The sequence below is a fragment of the Chamaea fasciata genome, unplaced genomic scaffold, assembly GCF_029207755.1.
Source record: "Chamaea fasciata isolate MVZ Bird 193981 ecotype frontalis unplaced genomic scaffold, bChaFas1.0.hap1 SCAF_1, whole genome shotgun sequence".
In the NCBI taxonomy this organism is placed as follows: Eukaryota; Metazoa; Chordata; class Aves; order Passeriformes; family Sylviidae; genus Chamaea; species Chamaea fasciata.
The window spans coordinates 24,697,557-24,724,568 of record NW_027094086.1 but is presented as its reverse complement, the minus strand read 5'-3'; the positions used below and the strand labels follow the sequence as shown (position 1 = coordinate 24,724,568).

Here is a 27,012-nt window from a genome sequence, read left to right as displayed (position 1 = left end):
TACTTAAATTATTCCTTCTAGCTGGGTGGAAAGATGTGTTACCCTGTGACTACCACATGATGAAAGGAGACAACAGTAGTGTACATGACTCTTTCCTCAGACTCCATCAGAGTTAGGGCCTCTGTGGTTCCTCTGGAAGAGAATTAGCATACTTCTTATTGAAATGTTTTAGGGGTTTGGGATTTGGGATTTTTTTGTTGTGTGTGTTTTCTTTCTCTCACATCCAGCTGCATCGATTTCCTGATTACAAGAATCAAATTGTTTAGTTATCTGTAATGTGCATAGACTTTTATGAATCTATACAAAGGAACCTTTGCTGTTAGGCTAAAAATGGTTTATTGCAGCACCTGCAGTTCCCATAATCCTGAGATGTTAATGAACTGGACAACTTTCCTCCTTCTTAGTATGAGAAACATTTCTCATGATCTTACTCATGAAAAGATTGCATTGGGTTCCTCTCATAAGTTTTCTTGGGCTTCTGCCATTGGAGGAGGGAGTCCATAAGCAGCAGCATCTGGCAGAACATCTGCATCAAGTCCCTGCTGACATCCTGAGATCTGTCTGCCCAGGCTCACTCCTCCTTTCATACAGAACTTGACAGATCATGTACCCCACTGCCAGACAAGCTCAGCAAATACTTCTCTCTCCAAGGGAGGCTGTGTCAGTTTTTCAGTGTGTTTATCTTGTGTTACCTCATTGCTCACCTGATGGAAGACTACTCAGACTCTTTTCAAACTGCTTAGGCTCTCTGGAAGGAACCTGATGAAGAACCTTGATTTGAGCAAGCTGGAAAGCCTGATTAGGTACAAAGATCAAATCTAAGCTTCTCCAGGCCAATGACCAAGGAGTTTTAATTCTTTACAAAGACAGGAAAACTAAGTAACTAATCTAAATGTCAATGAGTGGATGTGACAGATCAGATCCTCAAGGCTTTGCAAGGGAGCAGCAAGGAAGTGCTGAAGGTGCCCAGGCCACCTCCATAGCTGTTTGGCTGAAATCCAGTTATATACTTTTTTCTGTTATTCTACATCACTTTGAGTTATACATTATTGTAAATACCCTCTGGTAGACCCTTTCAAAGCAATTGAGTAACTCAATGTTTAACAAAGATACATTAATTTTCTTGTTTAAGTTCTGGGAAATACAAGATCATTTTTCACTCTGAGATGGCAATGACAATCCTTAAACTAGTGGTGGAATAATAGCTTTGTGGAAACTACTCTACAGATCTGTACTGTAAGGAATGGTGGATCAATGACATCTTCGTTTATGTATTTGTATTATCTTTTAAATTGAACATGTTTGATGCCTATGCACAACTCCTGTGTTGCAGGAATGGTTCTTATTTCCAATGCCCTTGCTCAGGGGGAACATTTTTTCTTTTTTCTATCTGTAAAGACGAATAAAACAATTTTTTTTCTGTAGATAGGAATTAATTTAGAAAAAGACATCTCTTCTGTGTACAGGAGCCTAATATAGTGTAGAAGAAACACTTGCCACTGTGGGTTTGACGGTGCTACATTCAGAAGCAAAGTGGGCTGCCTCAGATGTGCTGCCTCTCCATCACCCCATAACACTGACATAAGCCCAGTCGCAGCCATGTGTACACGAGAGGTTGAATAATGCATAGGAACAGTCTCTTGAGCATTTATTTTAGTCCTTTCATTTGTCCTTCAGGCATTTCCTACTCCATTGTGACAGCAACTTGAGAATTTCCTAAGACAGAAGATAAAACCCACTGACAAGGAAAAATTTCAAAACCATTGCTCTTGTTGGAGTCATACATCTGATATTCCTGTGGAGAATTTATCAAATTTCATCACTGCAGTCTTTAGAAAAAGTCATACATACTACAATTCTTATTTTGAGGTAACCCTTAACCAAAGGGATGCAATTATCATTCTGTAACATTTCAGATGAGAAGCTGTATTTGACTGAACTGTATCACTGAAAAATAAAGGCCTCTTCCATTAATTAAAGGCAGCTGATGATCAGTTTATGAGAAAATAAAAAATTCAGATGTATTCTCATGAACAACACAGTCATGTTTGTAACTTATTTTAACGTGAACTCAGAAGCCTCTATGTATAAGTGCAAGGACTGTCAAATATAATTCACAAGAACAGGCTGCTCTTCAAAATAAGCATCTATACTGTGTACTGGGAGAATGCCCCCACATATATTACCTAACTTTAAATTAATTTGTGGCTTTGGTAATGATCTAAAAAAGCCACTCTACTCTCTTCTTTCCTGTTTAGTGCATCCTGTTATTACTGGAGCAGCAGAGTTAGAGTGGAACAAAGGCAGAATACTGCCTGAGAAGAGCAGTTCAAGACAGGCTATGATTAATGAGCAGATAAACATGGTCACCTGCAGTCATGAGCTCCTTAGGGCAGCAAAACCCCAAGTTAAAACAGCCCTGCCTTAAGTAGACAAGCATAGTACCTTAGTCCATCTTAAGCTAAAGGAAGACAGCAAAAGAGAAGCAGGGACAAACCTGAGTTTCACCATGCCTGAGGCCCTAAAGGTTCCTCAGGCAGGAAAGGCTAAATAAAGATGCCCTGAACTCACAACTTGCTGTCCCCACCAAAACAGAAAAGGTTTTAATATATTACACAGCAATAGTGACTTGAGGCCTCTTCCGCTTCAGCCAGGTGAGATCAGGGGAGATGACAGGTCACTCCCCAGCCCATCCTTGCAAAGGATAAGACAGTAGGCCTCATACTACCAAAGAGCAGTAGGCATGAGTGAGGCATTCTTTGACTGAATAGGAATCCCACAGACAGTAAGCAAAGCAACTATGCAGAACAGTTTCAAAAGGACAACAAAAGACATTTTTTTCTGGCACCTTCCTGAGAACCTAATAAATAAAAGTGAAAAGGCTGAATGTTTCAGCTTCTATTGACTTGTGGTAACAAATCAGACACCAGTAGTGGTAGGAGACTTACCCCGTAGGTTAAGCTCTGCTCTATTCTTTTTGTAGCCTGTCCAAAGCAATCCAGGACTGCAGTCCTACTCTAAACACCAGCAGCTCCCCACTGAGCAGGAGAGATGCATTAGGAGTGCAGAATCAGCAAAAGGGCTCCTCAGCCTTTGCCCTCCACATCCCTCCTCTCTGCTAATAGTCTCACAGAGAAGGTGCCTCTGTGGACATTGCCAGTATCAGAACATTTACATTTAACCCTGCAACAGACACACAAAGCTACTCTAGCTTGGCATAATGTGACTTTTTTACACAGGAAGGCAGCAGCAACTACTCTGGCTTATGCTTTGTGTAAATCCCCAAACCCTGTTTCATTCTTACTTAAATAAATGACCCGTTGGTCCAAGAAGCAGCTGCTTTGCTCCAGGCACCTTTTTCTCCTTGTGGCCCTTTTTTCATCCTATGAAAAAGAAGAATTTGTGGTAGCTCTGACTTGGTATCAGACTTAGCTCTTCTTGACCAACACGTGGACATACACCTTTTAGGGAGAGTTTGGGCAAGGCATGAATTGCAGTCCAGGGTGGACAGCTTTTCTATGCTGTATGTAGCTATGGAGAATAAGACAACAGAATCAAGCCTATCGATTGACTAGTCAAATATTTATTTGTTTTTAACATGCAAAACCAGTACAACAATCATGGAAGCTAGAAAAAATGTAGCACTGAAAAAAGTATTCATGCAGAATGAGTATTGTACTTGAACTATCCTCCACAATCATCAGTCAGTCTGTCCCAATATTTATAGTTCATCATTACAACTGCCAAAACTGGCAACCACCAGGATTGTTGTCTCAATTAAGGACAGTAAACAGATTGTCCCATTTTTTTAATGAAAAAATCTAAAATGTAATACTTCACAGTTTAACATGTTTATTCATTTAAACGAGCTAAAAAATAGTGGTGTGACATCTGCTTGAGAGACACTGGTACCTAACATTTTGGCTGTCTCCCCACTAATTTGATTGTGATTAAGGGGGGATAAAAGGATGAGTAAAGGATTCTGTCAATTAAATGAATAGATGAACCACAAAAATCTTTTTGTTCACTCTTGGAAATGTGTAGAAAGAAATACATCTAAAAAAATGCATTACAGCAAACTAAGAGGATGATGGGGAAAAGTACTGCAAAATCTCTCTGCCAGCTCTTTCAGGGAAAAATATTGTAAGGATAAGATCACAGATAATCTTTGCCAATTTATTCATCTCATGGCTTCACTTCCCAAAGTGCAGGCATCATCCCCTGTAAAATCTTTTAGGATGCAGTTCCAACATCACATTTCTGCAGTCTTATTGATGTGCCATATTGTTATTTTCTTAGTCATAAGCACCACTAATTACTATGCTACTGTAAGTGGAACTTGAAATGTGATCAAGATCTGTAGTATCTTTTTTGTTGGCAGTCTAACTTGCCTACTCTGCTTTTCAGTTCTCTACAGAGAATCTCCTGAATGCACTTGACCTTCACCAACTGGCTCAGTTGTGCCTTACAGGGACAATCCTGTATCAATCATCACTCTACTGGGAGCTCCTAGCGGCATTTTCCTTCTAAAAATGGCATCATTCAAAACTTGGGCCTAAGTCAGCAGATGAGCCTCTTCCATGGTGGCAACTTTCATGGAAAAGGCATGAACAGTTTTGTAGGGCTTTCACTGTGCTTTCTTTTAGTAGAGTTGTTCAAAACCTATGTTTTCAAACAAAACTTTTACGTCAGCTGTTCTAGAGGACACCTAAGTAAACAGATGAGTTTGCTCATGTTGTAGCTATCTGCAGGTAGGTGTTGCAGCACAATCTCCCAGTCTACATTTCCTGCTACAGACCTGCTACTGCTGGTCTGATGCATGGAAGGAGCTGATTCTGAATCACTTGATGTCTACTATATGATATGCAACAGTGAACTTTAACTATGGCATTCTTCAAAAAAAAATATTAAATGTATCTCTAGGGTCTTTTAGAGAAATGCTTATCATGCCTCTTAAGCTTCCAGTAAAAATACTAGACTGAGGCTTCTGACCTGAGATGGTTTACATGCTGGTTCTGCTTTTGAAGAATCAAAGAGAAAAGGAAAACCACCTAGGAAGATCTACTTAGCAAAGTCACTGCTGGAAGACTGTTACGCCTCCCTAGCCAGAGATTCCTCCAGACAAGACATCTGCTCCCACCCACAGCACAAGCACACAGTATAGGCATCTCCTCCACAACCTCTGCTAGAAAGAAATTCAGTTTACTCCAGGAGTAGAGAGCAACTACTGATGTCTACTGTTTCCTTCAGGTGAATATCTCTGAAAAAACTCATTAAGCCAGGTTTGCTGTGTAAATTATTTGATCAGCAATCCTTCTTTGAAACAAACATATAAAATTACTAATTTTATAATAAAAGAAGTCTTGTACGACTGAAGTGACAAAGCTGCATGGATCAACTCCAGAAAAAGATGTGATTTATTAGTATTGGTTAGGATGCCAAAGGAAGTTCTCTTCATTGTCTTTTAAGTATTCATAGGCCACGTTTAGTTTTAATGTGAGTTGAGAAGCCAGAATTGCCTAAAGTAATCCAGATATTCTAAAATTTGCATTAGTGCTTTAGAATATCGTGCTGTTTAGATTGCTTTAATGTCCTTTCAAATGTATACATAATTCAGTGTGTTCAACATTAATACGAGAACCAAAATAGAAAAAAAATCGTTTATTAATAAAATAGACACTGAGCAACTCATACAAAGATAGATGGTTCAAAATCTAAAAGGCATTTTTCAATCTCAGATATAATTAAGGGCAAAATAAGCCACATGCCCCATCAGGAATTATTGTACTGATTAGAGGTGTATTTGCTGCAATATTTACCATGTATTTCTAAGTACACTGAACAGAAGTCTACCCAGTATAAGCAAAAAGAAATTTTCCTGTTACATGAGAATATCCTTCGAGTACCTGAAGGGAGCCTACAAAAAAAGGCCTTTTTGCAAGAACATATAGTGACAGCATAAGAGGGAGTTGATTCGTACTAAAAAGCAGTAAGCTTAGATTAGACATTAAGAAAACATCTTTTATTCTGAGGGTGGTGAGGCACTGAACAGGTTGTCCAGGGAAGCTGTGGAAGTCCCATCCCTGGAGGTGTTTGAGACTAGGACGGGGCTTTGAGCAACGTGCTCTAGTAGGAGGTGTCTCTGCACATGGCAGAGGTTTTGGAACTAGATGATCTTTTGCATCCCTTCTAACCCAAACCATTCAATGATTTCATGATTCTTTGATCTTTTATACAAATGAAAAGACCTAATCCAAATAAAGCCAATAGACAAACTGCAAACTGTGGGCAATATGAACTCATAAGCCACACACTGGGTAAGCTGATAGAATCACACACACACTTCAGATTTGGTCTGATTCACAGTTATGGGAAATGGAATATTCCTGCTCCAGGAACTTCATGTTCATAAATTTGACAGTAAGAACTGCTTGCTTTTTAACGCAACCAACTGAGAGAGCAGGCTATGAGAAGACCTGCAAGAAGGGAGTAACAACACTTCTTTCTCAGACCATACATGACCCAGATGATGCTGACATTAAGGAAGGAATCCTTCCAGCATGTCATAGAACATGAAAACTGCTAATGTAAAGTAACAGGAGAGGTCTGCAGCTTCTGTGACGTGGTTGGGTGCCGGTGAAGTGAAAGGCATGTCACATCCAAGGAGACAGCTTGTGATACGTTTTTCCCTCCAGCGGAAGCTGGGCCATGTGTCAGATAACGCTCCACCATAAATTCAAGAAGTTGCAAGGTGTTTGGTCATGTGTGCAACTAGTTGCGGACTGCAAGTCATATGCATGCATAAATGTTAGGATTTTGTTCTGTAACAGTCGTAATTAGAAAATGAGATATATTTGCATATATACGTTTCTCTTTCATATATTTTTCGGAAGACTGTTGTACTCTGAATTTCTAGAGGAGCTGTTTTGCATGGCATAAAGTGAATGAATATTATGACACATATGAAGTGGATCCTTAAGAGACTCATAATGTATGTGGTCATAGTTACTGTATGTTTTAAAAATTAACTGTATTGATCCAAGTTTCTTAAGTGGTCATAATGGGACTGTGTCAATTTAAAATAAATATATTTTCCATTATAGTATTTGCTGTGATTTGTATCCCTTTGTCTTCAAAACCACTATAAGAAATCTTAAGTCAGGCATCTCAGGAACAAGACAGTAAATACCTCAGCTGCAATTAAACCTAACATTCACCTTTGAAATTTATGTCAAAGATAAAACCAAGCTAGTTCACTAACTACAGAATTATAAAAAACTTTTCTGAAAGTCAGTCTGCCTAAATTTCCTTGCCACATTCAGCACCAATGGCTCTATGGTGTTCTTGACACCAAACTGAATCTGAACTGAATCTCAGTCAGAGAAAGACTGACCACATTTTTAAGAGGATCAAAACTGAGTCTTTACATCCTCAAGCTCAGTTATATGCCAAACTCGAAGCAGAACAGGATAAAGCCATAATTTTAAAGATCCCTGCAGCTGCTCTGACACACCAAATTCTTCAAGTAGTTTTTGGCTATCAAAAGGAGCAAAAATGCTATCTACAGTGCCTAATTTGAAAAGTACTTTGCAAGAACTGAAGGATGTAATGGAGCCAAGATTTACAGTTATTAGTATGCCAGAAAAAAGAAAGTGTTTTCTTATTACTTACAGCCTCTCACATTAGTTTGATGATTAAAATGATTGTATAGCTGGAAAGGAATATTTTTATACAACATGCCCCTAACAGGTAGAGCAAGTTGATACCAAAACCATCAGGACGAGCATAATTAAAATACAATTTTGACTTTATATTAATAGTAGACCAATACACTAATTAAAACCAACATCGACTCAACTTTCTATTTACACTAGTTCAGACAGCACAGGAGGCAAAGAACTGTGTTTCAGAAGCATATGTGAATGTTAGAGCTTCTGTCATCCAGGTGCCATTTCTAACAGAACACATGTGTGCTGAACAGTTGGCAAAAGAATGAAAAAGATTACTGCAGATATATGGGCACACAGAATCTGGAATGACAGAAAATTAAGTCCATATAGAAGGTGACAGACTGCTTGTAAGAAGATACTTTTTTCCTACAATTTCTTCCATCTTCATGCATGTGCACACATGCACAAGAAAGATTAAAAGGGAGAGAAAGGACGAGGGAGTTTTGAAATATTTTAAACACAAATGAAGAAATGACTTTTTATTCAGTATTTCTGCTTTCTTTTCAGAAAGGAACACGAAACTAATTTGGTTTTTAGGAAGCTCTAATTCCTAAATTTGGTCAAGGCAGACACTCCTTCTGTGAAGTCAGCATCAATATCCATGATAACAGTAGCACCTGTCTTTTGACATCAAAGTTCTCTGCCTGAGAAAAAAAAATGTAAACAATAAACTTCATGTATTGTACTGTTGCTCCTGGCTTTGGTATTAAACAGATACACTTGGCCAGGCATAAGTGTTCTTATTTTGGAGACTTGGAATGTGACTGATGTATTGCAAAACTTTCTTATGAATTTGGACTGCAAGAAATGGCATAATTTACTGCTTTACAGCGAACGGATTGTGTGTTCCTATGTAGTCCTGTTGAAGCTGAAGAAATCTTGATGATAGATTCATTGCATCTGCTAGTTTTCCTCTGGATCCAGATCAAGGTCAACTTCATTGGAAACATTAAGATAAAAAAAAGCATAGAAAGCCAACAAAAATACCAGTATAGCTGCAAGGACAAGGGCAACTTCCTGTAGAAATAAAAGAAAACAAAAACAAAAACCTGTTAGAAATAATACCATATTTTCAGATAAATCAGGAATAAATATTATTTCCCTTCTACAATGCACATCAAGATAATATCAGACCTATATAATTGCGTAAGGCATTGACACTTTAATGATTTTTCTGTTGTGGTTATCATTCCAAATCTTGCAGAATCCATTCACTTAATAAAGATATTGGTGAGTCTGACCAGAAAGAGGAAATTTAGCTGAAAAATCTTAAGTCTTACCTAGAAATAGGAGTGTTGTATCTTTTTATTATCCTATTCCTTCTTTTTTAAAGGAAAAGACAGAATTCACAAACCACAGTTTTGAACACAAATTTAAGTTATGAATTTACACTGTGAATTTTGATGTTTTCTAGCAATATGTTACTGCTTTTTGCCAAAAAATTTGTAATTTTTTAATGAAGCAAACACAGTATGGTGGAAGTCAATGAAAATTGCTACCTCTACCTCCCAACCTCCTGGCATGCAATACAATATGGAACTACAAACTCTGTCAGAATTGGATGAAACTTTTCTTTCTTCCACTCTGCAAGAAGGCAAAAAGCACAACAATTTGCATTTGCACTTGCCTCTCTTCCCATAAAATATTGCAACTTGCTGCATCTTCCTTAATTAACGAAAAAGAGACTTCCAATGTATACATGATTTATAGCAGCTTTCAGAAGCAGAAAAATGTTTTTATACTATGAATTATACTCATTATGTGACTGCTTATCATCTTAAGGCTGGACTCTGTAAAAATACAATCATAATATTATCATCCTCTTTATATTCATTTTATTATATTTATTTTATTTATTATATTTCTTTTATTTTCTGTATTTCTTTCCTTTTTAGTTCTTTCAAAGACGTTGTATTTCACATTTTTAAGTTTTAATTTTTCTGTAAGGCACAGCACACTTCCTATAGTGTTGACTCTCATTTTGCTAGACAATGAAACATGAAATATACGTTTGAGAAAAATCCTTATGTCCCTTCAGCTCCCAGAAAGTATGACTCTATAACTAATAACATCTACTGCTTGGCTGCTGATCATCATGATCAATTTTTGTAACTGTGCACTCTAGATGCTCCAAAGGCTAGTTTGTACCTCCAAACTCCACTCTCCCTCTAAGGAAAGAGGCGAAACTTCCCCTCCAATTCTCAGCTTCATGTTGAGCTATAAAACAATTGCATCAGAACAATCCCAATGTACATTTAAAAACAGGTAAGAAAGAAATAAAGTTCAGTGATTTTATAACAACTGATCTGAATTGGTACAGAAGATGTCACACCAAACCTGCTCTGTCAGTGGGACTGAAAGGAGATGCCTACACTGAACCAAGACAACAAGACACCATTCACTGCCCAAGGACAGAATCTGTCCATCTTTGGTGTAAGATTCATTGTGTCCTCTAAGAGAGGCCAGGTGAATTCTACCCAAAAATGACCATTTCTCCTCTTAGACTAGAAGGGAGTGCAGATGGTACCCCTTGTGTGCACTGTGGGATTAATCCTACCCAGCAACTCTAAGCTGGGTGGTGGCTTTGTGACCAGCATTGTGTCCACTGACATGAAGGAGTTAAAACTGTGCATTTCATTTTTTAAAGTCTAGCCCATAATCTGGCATTCTTCTATAGAACAGCATTTAATTTGCATTTACATGAATGTATTACATAGTTTATCAGAATGTTGGATCAATAATTCAACATATGCCATCTAATAAATTTTGAAATACTACTGCCTAGTTAGCATATGTTCTATAGGAGCATATTCTTTATTCCATAGAAACCTTTGCTTTATATTTTATATGGATGATTGAGATGTACTTTAAATTTGTTTTACCACATTAAAATTGCACCTGCAAATTTGCTGAGGCTGTTTGCTACAGATTTCAACTACATTTTCCTCTTAGAATTATACCATCCCCTGAACTTTATCCTCCTGATTTCATGATCTGATTTTTAAAAAAAGTACATCTAATTCACTCATATATTAAAGGAAAGTGATTTTTGCTTTGTTGCAGTTGCAACACGTCAGTATCTCACAAAAGGGCATGGCAGCATCAGACAGGTTTCATTTATTTCCTTGTATCCACAGCTGTGCTCCCAGACCCATCTGGCCACACAGCTACTAATCTTAAGAGGATGTAATAAACAAGTGACATACAACTGCAGGCTCCATCTGCTCAGGAGAGTGGACAACAAAACCATACAATGCAGGCACCGTTCACACTTGACACAGAGAGCAAATTCATTCCAGTATTAAAAAGTTTTTCCCTTGTTTGGATGCCACACTTCCCACGCTTTCTGCTTTACAATAGGTTTATCTTTCCCCTCCCTTCTCCCCAGTCTCCTGTATGAAATGCTGTGGGTAGCAGCAGCAAACTTTTCAGGAACCTTTGCATTAAAGATTTGTTTCAAAGGAAGTGGAATTGGGAAAATCTTGAGTTTTATTCTCAGGTTGCTCATTAACTGCTTGACAGAGGAAATTCTTTAATTCCTCTGCCTAAGTTTCACAATGAGTAGCACTGTGATAACAATACTATTTTCCTTGCACAGCCATTAGGAACTGGATGGGTGGATCAGTATTTATTATTCCTGGGAATGAAAAGTCTTACTAAAACTCCAGGTTTGAAAATTATGCAAGAACCTTCATTTTGAGTTACTGAAAAAAGCAGAGTAACAAAAACCTAAAATAAATAGCCTTACAAAAGACATCTGGCTTGCAGCTAGGGATATGCAGTCTCTGAAGAATTGCATCCAGTTTATGAACTTTTATAAACATAAATTTTGCAAGGTAAATAGCAAATGAGATGCTACACCACTGTACTGTATTTGCAACAACAGATATATATTGTCATTTTAATTTGTTTTATACTTTTCAGGTTTGCTATTTGTATTTTAAGTCATGCATAGAAATGAAATGTTAAAATACTCCCTGCTTGGCATATATAGCTCCCTTTCTCTTGCACTTTATGGATCATCCCCATCATCCCCTGAAAAATCCATTTACTCAAAGGATTTCACCATGAATAATTAAAGAATAGAGAAAAAGTCCTATAGAAATAAACTTGAAATGATCAGAGGGTTTTTTCTCCTTTTTTTTTCTTTTATATCATGGTACAGAACACCAGGAAACAACATTCCTACTCTCAAATCCCAAAGTACAGTCATAGAAGCCTTTAAAAAGGAATAGAATTTTCTATTTTATTCTCTTACATGTAGAATAACGTATGTAGAACCCTACTGATTTCAGTTTGGTTAAGTTTTCCAGAAACTTTTCATAAAGGAAACGCATACCATTACAGCATAATGTAGTTTAATTCTCCTATCATTTTTTGTCAGTTTTATATCTCTCATGCCAAAATACTTGGATTATGTCCTCAAATTCACACTGATGGAGCAAGTGGCAGAGCTGGGATCTAAACAAGATTAATTAGGAGAGGGGATGAGGAAAAAATGTTATGATAACACAAATCTGGACACTGTGTACAGCAGCATCATATGCTACATATATAGAGAAATATCATACTTCTAGGAAATGTCAGGGGGGTTTTACATGTTTTTTTATTTGTCTTTCAAATAGAGTCCCATCTTTTTTACCTGAAACCTGTTTAGAACTAAGTGAAAGAGTACCACAAATTGCTCTATTTGAAATGCTAAACTCTCCCTAGCTCTTTCTGAAGAGACAGAAAGAAAAACCATGCTAACCAAGGATACCTGTAAAAATAAATATATAGGGAATGACAATCTTTTTATCTGATGTAGTTTTTAACCAAAGACTTTAGGTGGATATTCACTGCTACCACGTTTTAGAGTTTCAATAAAATCATATTTATAAATGAACATTTATTTCCTTAATGCAGGACATTCTACAGCTGACAGAGGTCAACAAAAGTAATTTATAAACTTTTAGCCACACTTTTTAGGTTCTAAATTTTTAGTGTGAAAATTTCAGATGGAAAAAAGCTCGTTGTCTCAAATAATGAGAACAAGGTACTATTAGAGAGTCATTGAAAACACCTGGCTGTATGTCACAAAGCAACAGGATTCATTTAAAAAACAGCTAAATACTAAATAATATATACAGGTAGCAAAGATGCAGACAGTACTTATAAAGTGGAGTACTCTGCCTTGAAAAACTGTGACTCTAAGAAAGTCTTTGGATTTCATGGGTAGCTACTCCCTCAGTGTGATTTCTGGATGTACAAAGGTGGAGGGATTTCCAGCAGGGAGATGACCGGTATTTATTTTATCATAGAGAAGAATGAGAGGTAGTTTGGTTACAGCATATAATTATATACACCTGTATTTAAGTAAAGCATTTCACAGTGTGGGGTCCTTTTATCCTGTTTACAAGAAACTTTCAAGGCCCAGCTGCAGTTAGTAAGTTCAGCCTTGAACTAAGATGCCATTTTCTAGAAGAAAGAATGACTGAATGTTCTTCAGGAAAACATGGAATCCCATACTTTTGAGTCTTCTATCATCTGATCTCTCTCAAAAAAGTACATTTTTATTTAGCAGTTGGAGAGAATACTTCAACTTGGGCTTGTGTGAGAAGGACCTGACTGCCAGGAGTCAGCAAACTCAGCTCTCCCATCTGCTCCTCTCCTTCAGGGCCCTAGGAAAACTCTGATTATTTCCATGGTCAGTGCTACATCTGAACCTCTGAAGTAAAAGTTACTTATTAAAAGTAATAGGACTCTATGTTTAACTGCTCAGACTTTTTTTATATAGCATCAAAAGTTTTCTGATGTTGACATTTTCCTCCAATTGTATTGATTTTATTTCTACGACTTGAGGTTTTCCTGTTGATTATTCCTTCAAGTGCTACAGACTGGTCCTAAGTAGAGACATAAGAAGGCTTGAGAAAGATGGTCTACTGCTCCAAGCTGGTACAGAAAATCCTCCTGAGATTTTGCTTGGTCCATCTTCTTCACATCTCAAGCCACAATGATTATGATATTTATGTGTTCAGGTCAGGCAAAGGTCTGATTTTGTTCTTCCCTCTGTACATGTTGTTTCCCCTCTGTTTCATTTCAAGGTCAGAGATCAAAGCCTGACTACAGGGATAATTGGGAATATCACACTTTATCCACTGGTGGCACATTAAGCTGCTCTGCATTTTGTGAGACACATAAGTTGAAGACCCAGTATTCTGGCCACTACAAAGTTCTTGGACTTTGCAGAAAGTATTTGGATGAAATTTTATGATCTGTAACATATAGAAGGGCAGATCAAATGATCTAATAGTCTCTTGTGGCCTTAATTTCTACAAAGCTATGAAACTGTATCTTGGCAAATGTAGTTCAGTAACTTAGCAGATTATGAACAGCATGAAATTGGACAATATCCTTTGCTAAAATACACTAGGAATGTGTTGTTATCTATTCCTATCTAACTTGTTCCAGATGTGATAAAGTCTCCATAGTGAGGTATCTAACTACACAACAGATTAAGCAGATAAGCAGAAGACTGACAGACAGTAAGCTCTCACTTCGTTTAGGAAACATTTTTTCCTTAGTTGAATCTATGCACTGTATTGCTAATAATTCTCTGTGGAGTGATATTCTGCAGTCAATGATATCTTTGCAAATACTTTGCAAATACTACTGTTAAGATTTGGGCCTACCTTTCAAGAAGAGAGAAAACTTCATCACTTGTCCCATGGACCACTGATTTGTTCTTGCAGTCTGTGAAAAAAAATCTCTCCCCAAGAACTCTCACAACTTTTGGTCTCTGCATACCAAGCTCCAGCTATCTGGGGGCCAAGCTTCCACACTTCTCAAACCATTTTCTGCTTGTCACCCTCCTGCTGGCATGTTTTCCTCATCCACTGCGAGCAGAGCCAGCACTGGTGGTGGAAGGGCCTTCCTGCTCTTCTTGGTAAGGATGGGCACAAGCCCCATGTGGGGGGACCACAAAATGACCCAGAAAAAGTTCAGAGGGTCCCTTTTTGGTACTGCTACAAAGAATTTTGTCTTATCCAAACACCACGAGACATACACCATGCTACTTTCACTGGGAGTTGCTTCTCCAGACAGGGGTCCTGCTTTTTGAAGAGACACAATGTATTTTGGCACTGTCTACATTAGTGTCACATATGCAAACAGAGCCAGTACAATAGCTCTGCTACAATATTTAATCTTTAAACATGTTCAAAGAGCAAACACCACAGACCAAGTACTAGCATGGTCACCCTGCTTGAACTAACTTTGGATAGCTATTAGTGCTTAGCTGCTTCTCTGACATTATCAACACAGATAAAAATCCCTCATTGGGGAAATTAAAAAGTACTAAATGCCAGTGACTGAAAGTAACTTTGTTACTTTAAACCTTGCATTAAAATGACAAGGCAATCAAAGTTTGACAAGACAAGCTAATTAGTATGCCAGCGATGAAATGTGAAGAATCTCCAGGGGATTGGTTCTGAAAAGTTTTATGTCATTTACAGGGCCTTTTTTTAAGCTAATGTTGTCAGCTCTCATGGTGAAATACACAACAGTTGAATTTCATTATCCTTGTAGAAATTAGGGACTAAAATCCCTTTGCTATTTTCTAGTCCTCTGTTTTTCTGCTCTAAATACTACACTAAGTCTTAGTTTACAGCCAGGCATTTAAGTTCTTCAGGACACTAATGCAAAACAACCCTAGAGTTATCAATGGTATAAAAAAGCCTATTGCTTTAAGTGGCTGTATGGTGCTTATTGTGTTTGCTTTTTTTGTGTAGGTATTTCACAGAACTACAAACATATTCCCCTTTCCCACAGAGTTTACACTTTCACATTTATCCTTCCTGTACAATATTTTTATTAGCTTCAACTTAGCTTTTTATAATAAAAGGTTAATTTATTTTGAAATGCTGCGTACTGCATCATGTACTGAATAGATACAAATATAAACAAATAAATACATTCCTAATACATGTATGTGTCTGGTTTCCTCTCAAAGACTTACAAGAATTTTGGACATTTCTATTTAAAGTGCCTAATTATCACATTGCATTTTAGTTACATCACTTTTTTTTTTCTCTCAACACAGATAGAAATTAATCAACTGCTACAGCACAGAATTAGAATTACATAATAAAAAAATGATTAAAATACCCACCTTTGGAAGGTGAATCTTGTTGCTTTTTTTTTACTCATCCCAGGGAAAAGGAGGAGCTCTTAAGAGACAGTGGGGAGTGGAAATGGGTTTCTGCTTGCAGTGGCAGGTGAATTCCCTCCTGACCTACCTCACCTCTCCAGGTACCCTTAAACAACAGTTAAGAAGTCCTGGAATCTGAGGACCAGGGAGATGTGAATGTAGATGAAGATCCATCCAGGCTGGAGGGGTTTCCTAGGGCAGGGCAACCTAACCCCCACATCAAAACCTCCTCAATTAAGGAAAAAAGAAGGGTAGAAGTCATTGGTGACTCCCTTTTGAGAGGAATGGAGGGCCCAATATGCCAAATTGACTCAGCCTATAGGGAGGTGTGTGAGCCTTGGGGAAATCACCAAGAAACTTCCCATCTTGGCATGGCCCACTGACTACTGCCCACTCGTTTTCCAGGTGGACACATACAAAGTCCCAGCAAGACTAAGGATGACTAAGCAGGACCTCAGGGCCTTGGGATAACTGGTGAAGGGATCTGAAGAACAAATTGTGTTCTCTTCTGTCCTGCCAGTTGTTGTCATACCAAACGTAAGTTGTCAAGAATTATTTCAAAAATGATCCAGAAAACTAGAGAGGAGTATTTAGGATCGGTGTGGAGGATGGATATAAAAAAATGGCACTTGGACAGCGGGAAGATCTTAACACTGGGCTGAGCAGAACAAGCCATGCTTGAGAGAGAGGTATAGGTTATGGGGCTTCATAACTAAGCAGCCTCTCCAGGGCTAAGGAGGATATTTCCCTGCAGACACTCCAGAAGCATCTACTGCCCATGGTGAAGTTCTGCTGCTGGAGGGATTGAGCAAGGTGAAGAGCTGTCACTGCAAGGTGGGAAGAGGTCCACCTTTACCCCAAGGCATTAAATATACCTCACTTCCATGCAGAGCACTGCAGGGTCTGTCAGCAGAAGTGCAGAGTTTACTCTACAGAAATTGCCCATGTTTTGGAGAAGTATTGTAACATTTAGTAAGCCTGAGGTTGTTGGCATTAAGCAGGCTCAGTGAAGAAGGATGTAATCAAAAGCCCTACCTTCCTGCCCCTACAAGCAAATCCCCAAAGGGAAAGGTGCCCAACTTACCTTCCTTTTTGCTTCAGCTCTGTCAGCTTTTCTCAGCAATTTGGAAGTAAAACAAATTACTGTGATCTATTTGGGGATGATGTAGACTTTTTTTTTAAGGTCCAGAAACACAAAAAAAGTATTACAGCAGGAAGAAAATATTTTAAAGAATTTTTTTTAAAGGCAGAAGCAGAATTGTAAACCTGAGACAACACCCAGTGCAACTAGCAGAACCCCAGAAACACACCCACTCAAGACCTGGAGAGCACATGCACACCTAATGGCAAAAATCCTTTATTTACTAATACTCAATTCCTCATTACATATACAATTATGCATATACTTTCCCATTCACCCACATTTTTTAGGAAAGAGTTAAGAAAATAAGGAAATGAAACAGGTTTTGATACACCAAATCTCATACTCTTCTCACTTGTGAAAGACATGCAAAAAACGTGTATATTTTAAAAGAATTAGGCTGTACACTAAGTCTCCAAGTAGAACATCACTTTTAAAAGGTCACGTCATTGAAAGAAAAATGAAAAGAAAAAGGGAAATGTAATAAGAAAGGAAGGAAAAGGAACTCAAAAGGTTAATAATCTATCCTTTAAACAAAAAATGCAATCTACTTTTTCTCATTAAAACCTGACACACAGCACTAACTGAGGAGATTATGTTGTGAAAACATACTGCATCGCATGGTAATGCTTGATCGAGATCAGCAATCAGGAGCAAAAAGAAAGCACTGTTTCGTGATTATAATAGCAAATTCTGGAAGACAACCAAATACATCATCTAGCAGCCTAACAGCTGTTACAGCTTGGTAGTAATACCTTGGCATTTGCTATAAGCTATAACTTGAAAAAATTGATTTCTCATCTGCCAGAAACAAGAAAATTTTCTCCTTTTAACATTTCTGAAGTATCTTTTACTAGAATACCCAGGTAATGGATGGACTTTTTTATTTTCCTCAGGTTTTACTCACTGTTAAGTTAATAGTGTACCAGTTAGATTAAAAAAATAAGTTTGAGGAAAAAATACTGTAAGCAACATGAATAATGTGTGTTCAAATAGATCCCGTTTTGATGGCACACTGGGTAGCAGATAACAGAAAATACATCTAATTGTTCTCCTTGCTCATATTCACAGCTGTGATCAAAAGTAATTGTTATACTTCATACCTGCCTGAAAAGGGAAGATTTTCAAAATAAAGTTTAGTACCTTTCCATATGTTTTGCTGTTAGTTAAGCCTTCCTTTTCCAAGTCAGAGGCAGTACACAAGGATGCAGACTGAGACAATAATGCTGAGAATTAACAATACTTAACAAACCCAGTCTTTAAATTTCTACTGGAGTAGGATGGGAAGACAAACATGGGAGATGTTTATTGTAATTTGTCTAACTATATGAAATGGTTAAAAAAATTGTTCTATGTGTAGACAGGCTCCCTAAAACCATCAGTTTTCTAAGCACACAGTACTTTAAACCCTAAAGTAAGCATACATCATAACAAGGACATAGACTACGTAAACTCTTAAGAGCACTTCAAATATTCAAGTCATTTTAGGCTTAAGTAAAAGAAGTTCATCATAAATATTTTAGTTTCAACTTAGATTTTGAAGTGTCATAAACAATATCTCTCAGAAATCAATATTCACACAGTACATCTATGGGGAAAACAAACAAACACAAAGGTGGTTTGTGCTATCAAAGAGGTCTCTACCTTTACACCTAGTGCAGTTTTCTTGGCCTCTGCTTTCAATCTTGTAGCTCTTAACATAGGCCTGGTTTTCTTATAATCTTGTTTCCCTAGAGTAAAAAAGCATATTTAATGAAAATGAGGCAAAAATAATGTAAAGAACGTGAGCATTTATTTCAGTTCAAAAGTCAGATTTAACATATTTAAAACACCCCACAGTCCAGCATTTTAAACAACAGCTACTCCGCAACATAGGGATTCAAACTGAGGAACAACCATGCTTAACACGGACAGTGACAGAAACAAGATCTGACAAATCAATGTAGAACCTGTTACTCCAGAGTGACATCAAAATACACGTATGGATAGATATCCATCAGAACAATATTTAATAAATTGCTCCATAGGAATCAGCCAGCAAATAAGTAGATTTAAGGTAGATTATGTTTTTCCCTCTTACTGAAATCAAAACAAAAATTTTCATTTAAATTTTTCTTGGTTAGTCATCTCTAATGCACATATAAATGCACAATACAAGACATTCTGGTGAATGTAAAGGTTCATAATTCTGAACTGGAACATTATTTGCAGGTATCAGAACTCAAGAGGTATGGAGATCAGTCTAAGTAAATGCTAATAAAACCACTGCTTGACACCATCTGCTTGTAGAAACACATTACACAAAACCCTCTACATGAACTTTCTACAAGTTAAAGGGACTATCTCTTGCAGCCACAAAGTGTGCAGCCCAGGGCTTCATCACTTTAAGTCCATATGAACTGAGTTCAGAGGAGGACACATAAGTATTCAGAAATGGCAGAAATGGTATAAATCATTCATCTCAACTTAATAATGAAGCATAAAACACTTGATATCTCTCAGGGATATTTCTGCTGTCTGAAAGGCCTGTTAGTGTTGTATTATGAACTATTAATCATAGCTTCTTCAAGTTAACAGAAATCAAGGTACAGATACAGCCACAAAAGGAGGAGAAAAAGAGGAATCTGTGAAGAAACTGCTCGGAGGGACAGAGCCTCAGTACAACTGCTCTGGCTTTTTTAAAAGGTCCTTTTCATTTCTTCCCTCCTAATGCGTACGTATCGTTTTTGTTCTTTATGCCTAATTCCAATGCTAAAATATAATACTTAAAGCAGTGTCTGGCCTTTTTCAAATCACTAAGTCTACCTATTTGTACTTTAGCTTTCATTACTGTTACAGTCAAATAGTTTAAAACTTTCCTCTAAAACTTTGTCCAATGGTTCTGTATACAAAAATCCCATTTGTCCAAGCAGATGTGATTTTACATTCATAATCAATAATGCAAACTTCTCATTTTATGACTACCTTGAAAACTGGGATATTATAGTATAGTAATGAAATTCTGAAATGTGAATATCTTCTTCCAGTGATACATAGGATTCATGGAAACACACTTCTGACTTTGTCTACTCCTTCTATCACCCCACTCATACTCAATATAGAGATCATCTGTGTAGCATACCATGAATGCTGAACTCACATTACAAATTTGCTTTCATTATATAATCTCTCCTCAGTCCTATGGATTATATATGGATTATACATTGTGAAGGTCTCTATACTATTCTTTTACTATTCTTTGGTCAGATATTATTCATAAAAGACATGAAATAACTTAAAAATACCCAATAACAAATGGAAAAATAACTGAAGCCATAGGTATTAGGAATAAAAAAGGCAGCATATATCCAAGGAAACTCAAAAGATAGAGGGAAGAAAGGACGACAGAAATATGATTTATGTCAGATGCTCCAATATATTCATCCAAACAATACATCTTATTAGCGGAATAGGACCACTGCAGCATTATTTTTCAAAAGTCAGTAATATCCGATAACAGGATGCAACAGGAGTACAGTAATTTTCTAGAACAGCTGGGGAAAGACCTGCAGAAACCACAAAAATGGCTAAGTCATGAGATGAAGCCAGCCAGAGAGAGAAAGTGTTTCTTCTCCCTAAAGTCTCACACTCATACTTGTGCCGCGAAATAGTTAAAAGATCTTTCAGAATTTCCATTACAAATGGCAGGAGTTTATTACCCATAAAAACACACTCCAGGCTGAAATTTGGCGTAGACACACCCCAGCCTTGAATTTTTTTGTTTGTTTGTTGGGAGCCAACTTTCGTAAGTGATGCAGCTGTTCTTACTTACTTGTGAACAAACTATAGAAATGTATCCATCTGAAATGTTTTAAGCAAGTAAAATATCTTTGTTTAGAACTTTATAACTGACAAGCGCTAAATTCAATCTCCGTTCTCATAATTCAGGTTTGCTGCTCTTCTATCAGGAGTAAATGAAACACAGACAGTCAGAGATTTCCCTTCCAGTGACACAACAGCATTAGATAATGAAAACTAGAAAGCCTGGTAAGGTGCATTAGGAAAGGGACACAAGTCAGCTAGTAAAACCCACCTCCCTTTCCTCCCACTGCCCATTCTCCCTCCTCCACAGCTCAAGTGTGAAGGTGACATGAGCAGGGGCAAATACTGCATAGAAGACTCAGTCTGTGAAATACATGTATGGGCAGAACCACGTTTATCCAACTGAGAGCTTATTGGTGCTCTTTTCCTTGGTTTCTGGAACCTTGCTACTCTTTATTCCAGTATTACTGCTATACCTAACACTGGATTCTACTTATCTAGAGAATACTTCCAGATTTATATTAAGTCTGATATGAACAACTAACCCTCCTATAACAAACAGGCTATTTTAGTGGTGATTTTAGAGCTGGTAGTTCTCCAAATCCATGGACCTGCCATTAATTTACCACTCTCCTTGCTAAATGTAATAGCCAAAAGGAAAAAAATACGGTAGGGAACAGTCTGAGTCCACCAAGTGCAAAAGTTTAAAAAGGGCATCTGTGGACTTCTTTGTAATGAAAACCAGATTCAGCAATTGTACTAAAAGACTCTTAAAACATGTGAACTTTCTGAGGCCTTGGGAAAGACATCTGCTGTACAGGACTATAAAGAACAATGAAATGCAAAGCTCCTGCCATGTGAATACTGATCATAACCACCTGGAAAACAAGCAGAAAAAAGTAATACAGGCTTCCTACAGCCTCCCTTCTTTTGGGCTAGCAAATTCAACCAGTTGGGATAAGTATATTCACACTCTCAATGTCTTCTAGTTTTATCTCCCCCTGCAAGCGGTCTCGTGCATTTATCTGTCACAGTCATCAGTTCAAGCTATTTCTTTTTCTCAGGAAGCGATCACCACAGCCAGTTGAGACAGACTCATCAGACAAAGCCCCACTTGTCTGCCTCATCCAATGCCTGAGACACCAAGTTTTTCTGATGGAATATATGAAGGCAAGAAGAAGCCAAAAAGATACAACTGGAAGATTTCCAGCTCAAATCTTACTTTTCTTATTACTTAGAACAAAATTCTTACCTCTTTCACTAATCATTATTGTTACCAATTTGTCATCTCTCAAACTCTAAACTCTAGTGCCAGCTACCTTTTTTTAATAAGTACCCCCATTTATTTTTTTAAACAAATGCGCCACTTCTTTTTCAGGTCCTTCACTTCCTTTCCATTTTTAAGGCAAAAGAAGTACTCCATGATCAGGCAACTATTTTTACTGACTACAGCTCTCTGCTTGTCCTGCTTCCTGACAGTCCCTCCAAAGACCATCCATCTTCCCATTCAGTGCTTGAAGTAGCCTTTGCCTTTCAGAAACTCTACAGAGCTAACCTTGCACCTCGTCCCTTCCTTCCATCCTTCTTTTTCTCTCCTTTGGTGGCAAAGTGACCTCAGTAGCACCTGAACTGAGCTGTGCCACGTTTATAGATCCTGTCTGGAAAACTTTCCCCAGGTAGAAATGAAGACTATTTTACTAGCTGTAGGATTAGAAAAGGGTGAAGATAAGGGAGCTTTTTAGCTACTAAAACAGCTATACTGAGAAAAATGACAAAGGGTGTCTTCTTCAGAGGGGACATGAGGGATTCATACAATATGCAAAGTGAGTTTGTTTCTCTTCATGCAACTAGGAATAAAAATCTATGGATTTTTCAAGATTTTTCTTTTTTAATTTAACTGCTTATAAAGGAAATTGAGATCCCAAACATCTATTCAATTATTTCAATAACATATTAGAGATGACCTGATCTTATATATTTTCTTTTTAATTAAACTTCCAATGACATGATGATAAATCCAAAGTAACTAAATAATATGTATAAGCTGGGCAAGTTCATTTAGGTTATGGGTTAATTTTTTTTAGTCTACAGAAATACTGTGGCATTGCCTGGTAGTATGCAAAACACTGTACTTCTGCATACATACCAAGCTCCTGTATACATGTAACTGAGAATGCAGAATGTTGAGCACTGTATTTCAGAAAACTGACTACATTTAGGATTCTGTTTAAAGACACTTCTGTTTAAGACACAACCTGAAAAAACCTACAGAATAACTTCAGGAGAAAAAAAAATTGTATTTCCAACCCTTCCAGATATTTACTCTTTCATTCTAACAATAGCTCATTACTGGAATTGAATAAGAGACTAAAGACTGCCTCTCTGCTTTTCAATTCATCAGGCTTAAGCAGAAACAGGACTGCATCTTTGGTCTTTGTTGATGCTGCTGTCCAAGCTTATTATCATATGAATATCTAGTTATTGTTTTATAAATGTTCACATTTCAGGAGCTCCCTGCTTTCTTTTCTCTCAGCAGACTTTACAATATCCACCTTCATTATCATCATGTGGCAGCATTGCTCTTCGCCTGCATTTGCTACTTTAAAAATTAATGCACTGCTATTTTCTGAATACTGTACTGCGTAAGCTGCTTATGAGTACATTATGCTATCAAGCAAGCACATGCAGAAAAGCTTCCTAAACTGTTATTCTTTCAATGAAAATACAGCTGGTTCTGCTTCAAAGGCACTTCTTTTCACCTGCAAATGGACTTGCTTCTACACTTATTCCTCAATTCATTGTCTTTTATTTGTGTCTGCAAATCTTTAATTGACTTTAATTAGAAAGAAGTAAATTCAGTGCTTTAATCTTGCAAATACATTCAATCATAATTCTGTCTGGGATGAATACCAAGTTCTATTCACTGACTGATCTTTATAACAAAGGTATATAAATTTATTGTCCGTTTATACAGACCACACCAATTAAGCCACAATGGAAAACCAAATAGATAAGAGTCAAAATATTTTAAATGAGAAATGTGCAATCTAAATTTAATTACTCAGACAAATAATTTGAAGATGAGTTATTTACAGCATGCCAAAAAAACCTGACAGATAGTTAAATTTTTTAATCAATGCTACAGATTTAAAATTCCTTTCAACACTTTCAGTATAATTCGTAACAACCAACAAACTGCCATCCTGAATCTTTCTGTGCTGGTATTACAGTCATATTCAAAACATTAGTAAGACATTTTCCATGCATTAGCAATCCATTTCATATGTTAAAGTACTGCTTAAGGATCAATAAAACTACAACTAGAGGGTAAATTTCAATTACCAGTAGTAGTTTAACCAAAGTACCTTACTGTAACTGATACTGAAAACCATACTAAAATAAAACTAGAGACAGATTGTGGCAAGATTGACTGACGAACTTGCAAGTGCGAAATCACACACCTAGTTAAGCTGAAATCAGTTGGTTTATTATGATTATTGATATGAATTAGTGAAGGTTCCAGAAACCCTCCACAAAACTCCACAGAACATACAGAACAAGAAAACAGACTTCTGGTCTTTTCAGGTTCTCCACAGTCTGACTTGAAGCATCCTGTCCTTTTCCCTGCAGCAACAGGTAAGGGAGAAATAGATCTCATTAGCGGGGACAAAGGCCAAAGATAGAGGAAGGTTCAGTCACGCCATTCTCCACAACTTCCTTATAGGCAAGACACAGAAGGTCACACCCATTACACCTGGTTACAGGTGATTGCTTTAGGTGATAAGTTTGTGTCTCTCTTTAGACCCCATAGAGAGACTTCTCCAAAGAGTGAGTGACAGCAGCCTAGCACAGCCTGAAGAGCTCCCTGGTACTGCCTGTTTTACTGTCAAAAACAACTAGAGATGTTCAGAACCCAAGTCAGGTGGGTTGGCTTCAACTCTAAGTTTAAACAGATTAAATATGAACCAAGGAAATAGCTCTAAGGGACAAATGGAGAAGAACCAGTTCCTACATGACTTTATCTTGATTCAAGACATTTACAGACGTGGCCAAATTACCTCTGAAGTAATTTCCTTGGGTATTACTAATACTACAAAGAGAAAATCACAGAGGCACGAAGGGACTGTAAATTGCATTGAAAACCACAGCCTGAATTCCATCCCTGTTCAGCTATGATATGGTGGTTCCCAAGCCAGTTAGTTATGCCTGTGCTACAGAATCACTGTGCTCTGTACCACAGTTAGCTCACAGCTTCTCTGGAACTGCTCCCATGCACCAGCTATGGTCCTGCTTTCAGCTACAGTCTCAGGGGATAGGTTAGGTTAGAAGACATTCCTGGGGGTCATATGATCTATTCCTCTGCTCAGAACAGAGACAATTTTTAAAATGCATTCAACCTGAAAGTTAGCTCCAGCGACTCTGGAAGCAAGTGTAGCTGAGCTTATCCAGTTGAGTTTTTAGTATTTCCAAAGGTAGAGATTCCACAACAGCCCTAAGAAACTCTTCCCAACATTTGGCCATCCCTCTGGTAAAACTATTTTTCACCCACCTACTGAGAATTTTCATGTTCTAACTTGCCTTTTGTCCTACCATCATGCATTTTTGAGAAAAGTTAGGCTTCACCCTGCCTGTCGCCTCCTACTAAGTATTTGTAGACAGCAGTAACATCTCAGCTGAGCTTTCTCTTCTTAAAGTTGAAAAGACAGCTCTCTCAGCCTCTTCTTCTACATCCTATGCTCTAGATGGACATCCTGACCCTTCACTGGACTCACACTAGTATGTCCATGTTCTCCCTGTTTTCTTGTGCACGTGCATTGCACTTGCCTTTTTCAACTATCAGGGAACCAATTCCGTGGAACCAGCTAAATGGTTGACAGCTGAGAGAGAATTTAGTTATAAAATCACATTGCCTGAAGTACTTTAATGTCAGCATAGCAATGGAACTGAAGTGCACCAAAGGAATCCAGAAGGGTCTGTAAACAGCAAGGCAATGGACTAAAAGGTTCAAATCAGTCTGCACTACCACCAATTCCCTAACTTTAGAGTAGTTTGGTTTTTAGTAGGAAAAAATACAAGCATTTATTTTCTTACATGCCTTGGGAATCCAAAACTGAGCTCTATCATCTCTTACGTAGTAGTACAACTTTTCATTAGGTGCCTTTCTAAATGCCAACAAGTTAGGTGTCTGACATGGAAAAAGAAGCGTTTTGTAAAGCGCTTTGTAACACCATAGAAAAGCATAGAAATACCTACACACCTGCCTCCTAAATTGCACGAACAAGTATTTAATTTTTTGATCTTTGAGAGATTTTAAAGCCATCGTTGTATATTGACTGAATAACATAACTTCAACCCAGTGAAACTCTGTGAAGCTCTACTCTCACAGAACGAATCTTCAACAAGCCGGCTTCATTCTGAAAATAACTATTTATTTAGAATGTTGAGGAACCTCAGAAAAACAAAATTCCATAGGAATTTCAGGCCTAACTTCAGTAAAAATCAGTTGGCAAACCACACAGCAGTAACAGTTTTATAACCTATGTCTGAGAATTGGCAACACAGCCCTACCTCACATCTATGGAAACAAGACCAAGCTCTCAAGTATTTATTATTGTATTTTGTGTCATTAGTGTCACACAGATAAATTCAATGATCATTCTTTTCCTGAGAAGCAGAAGTGAGATTTTCTTATTTTTAATTGCTGTGCTACCAAAGGGAGGTTTTGGAGTCTTAGGTTAACTGGGAGATTTTTATATGTCTTATACCTACACTACCTTTCCTGTACTCAGAAAAGGCATGAAAAACCCCCCACGGCCTCTCTATTTTATTCAGGTTTAATGGTAGCTCAAATCACTGACCATTTTTCAATCTTGAGAGACGGATCGGCTTGACACTAATAATACATTTGCAAAGGACACATCATCATTTAACACAACATTAAGTGCTCAGGGACAACTTTTTACTGTAGACACAATGTGCTCTGAGCTCAGGGCTGACATTTAATGCTACAAAGATAATCCAACCAGTCATTCATGAGGGGTAAATTAATTTTCAAGCAACTATATTTCAGCTTTAAGCCAACAAGAAGGACGCATTAAAATGAATAACTTCATTTTATGCTGCATGCAAGATTTAAAAACCCCAAAATATAA

At 37.5% G+C, this 27,012-nt stretch overlaps 1 protein-coding gene across 4 annotated transcripts in view; it reads right to left on the bottom strand.

Annotated features, from left to right (window-relative positions):
- Window positions 1-3,571: 3,571 nt before the first annotated feature.
- TRIQK (triple QxxK/R motif containing) overlaps window positions 3,572-27,012 on the bottom strand; it is a 61,024-nt gene continuing 37,583 nt past the window's right edge. For all 4 annotated transcript variants that reach the window (XM_066178860.1, XM_066178870.1, XM_066178886.1 and 1 more), the window contains 2 exons: window positions 18,704-18,789; window positions 3,572-8,747 (listed from right to left, as the gene is read on the bottom strand). In XM_066178860.1, coding sequence (XP_066034957.1) covers window positions 8,634-8,747; window positions 18,704-18,789 — 200 coding nt within the window. In that variant the 3' untranslated portion in view covers window positions 3,572-8,633. The remainder of the gene's footprint in view (window positions 8,748-18,703; window positions 18,790-27,012) is intronic.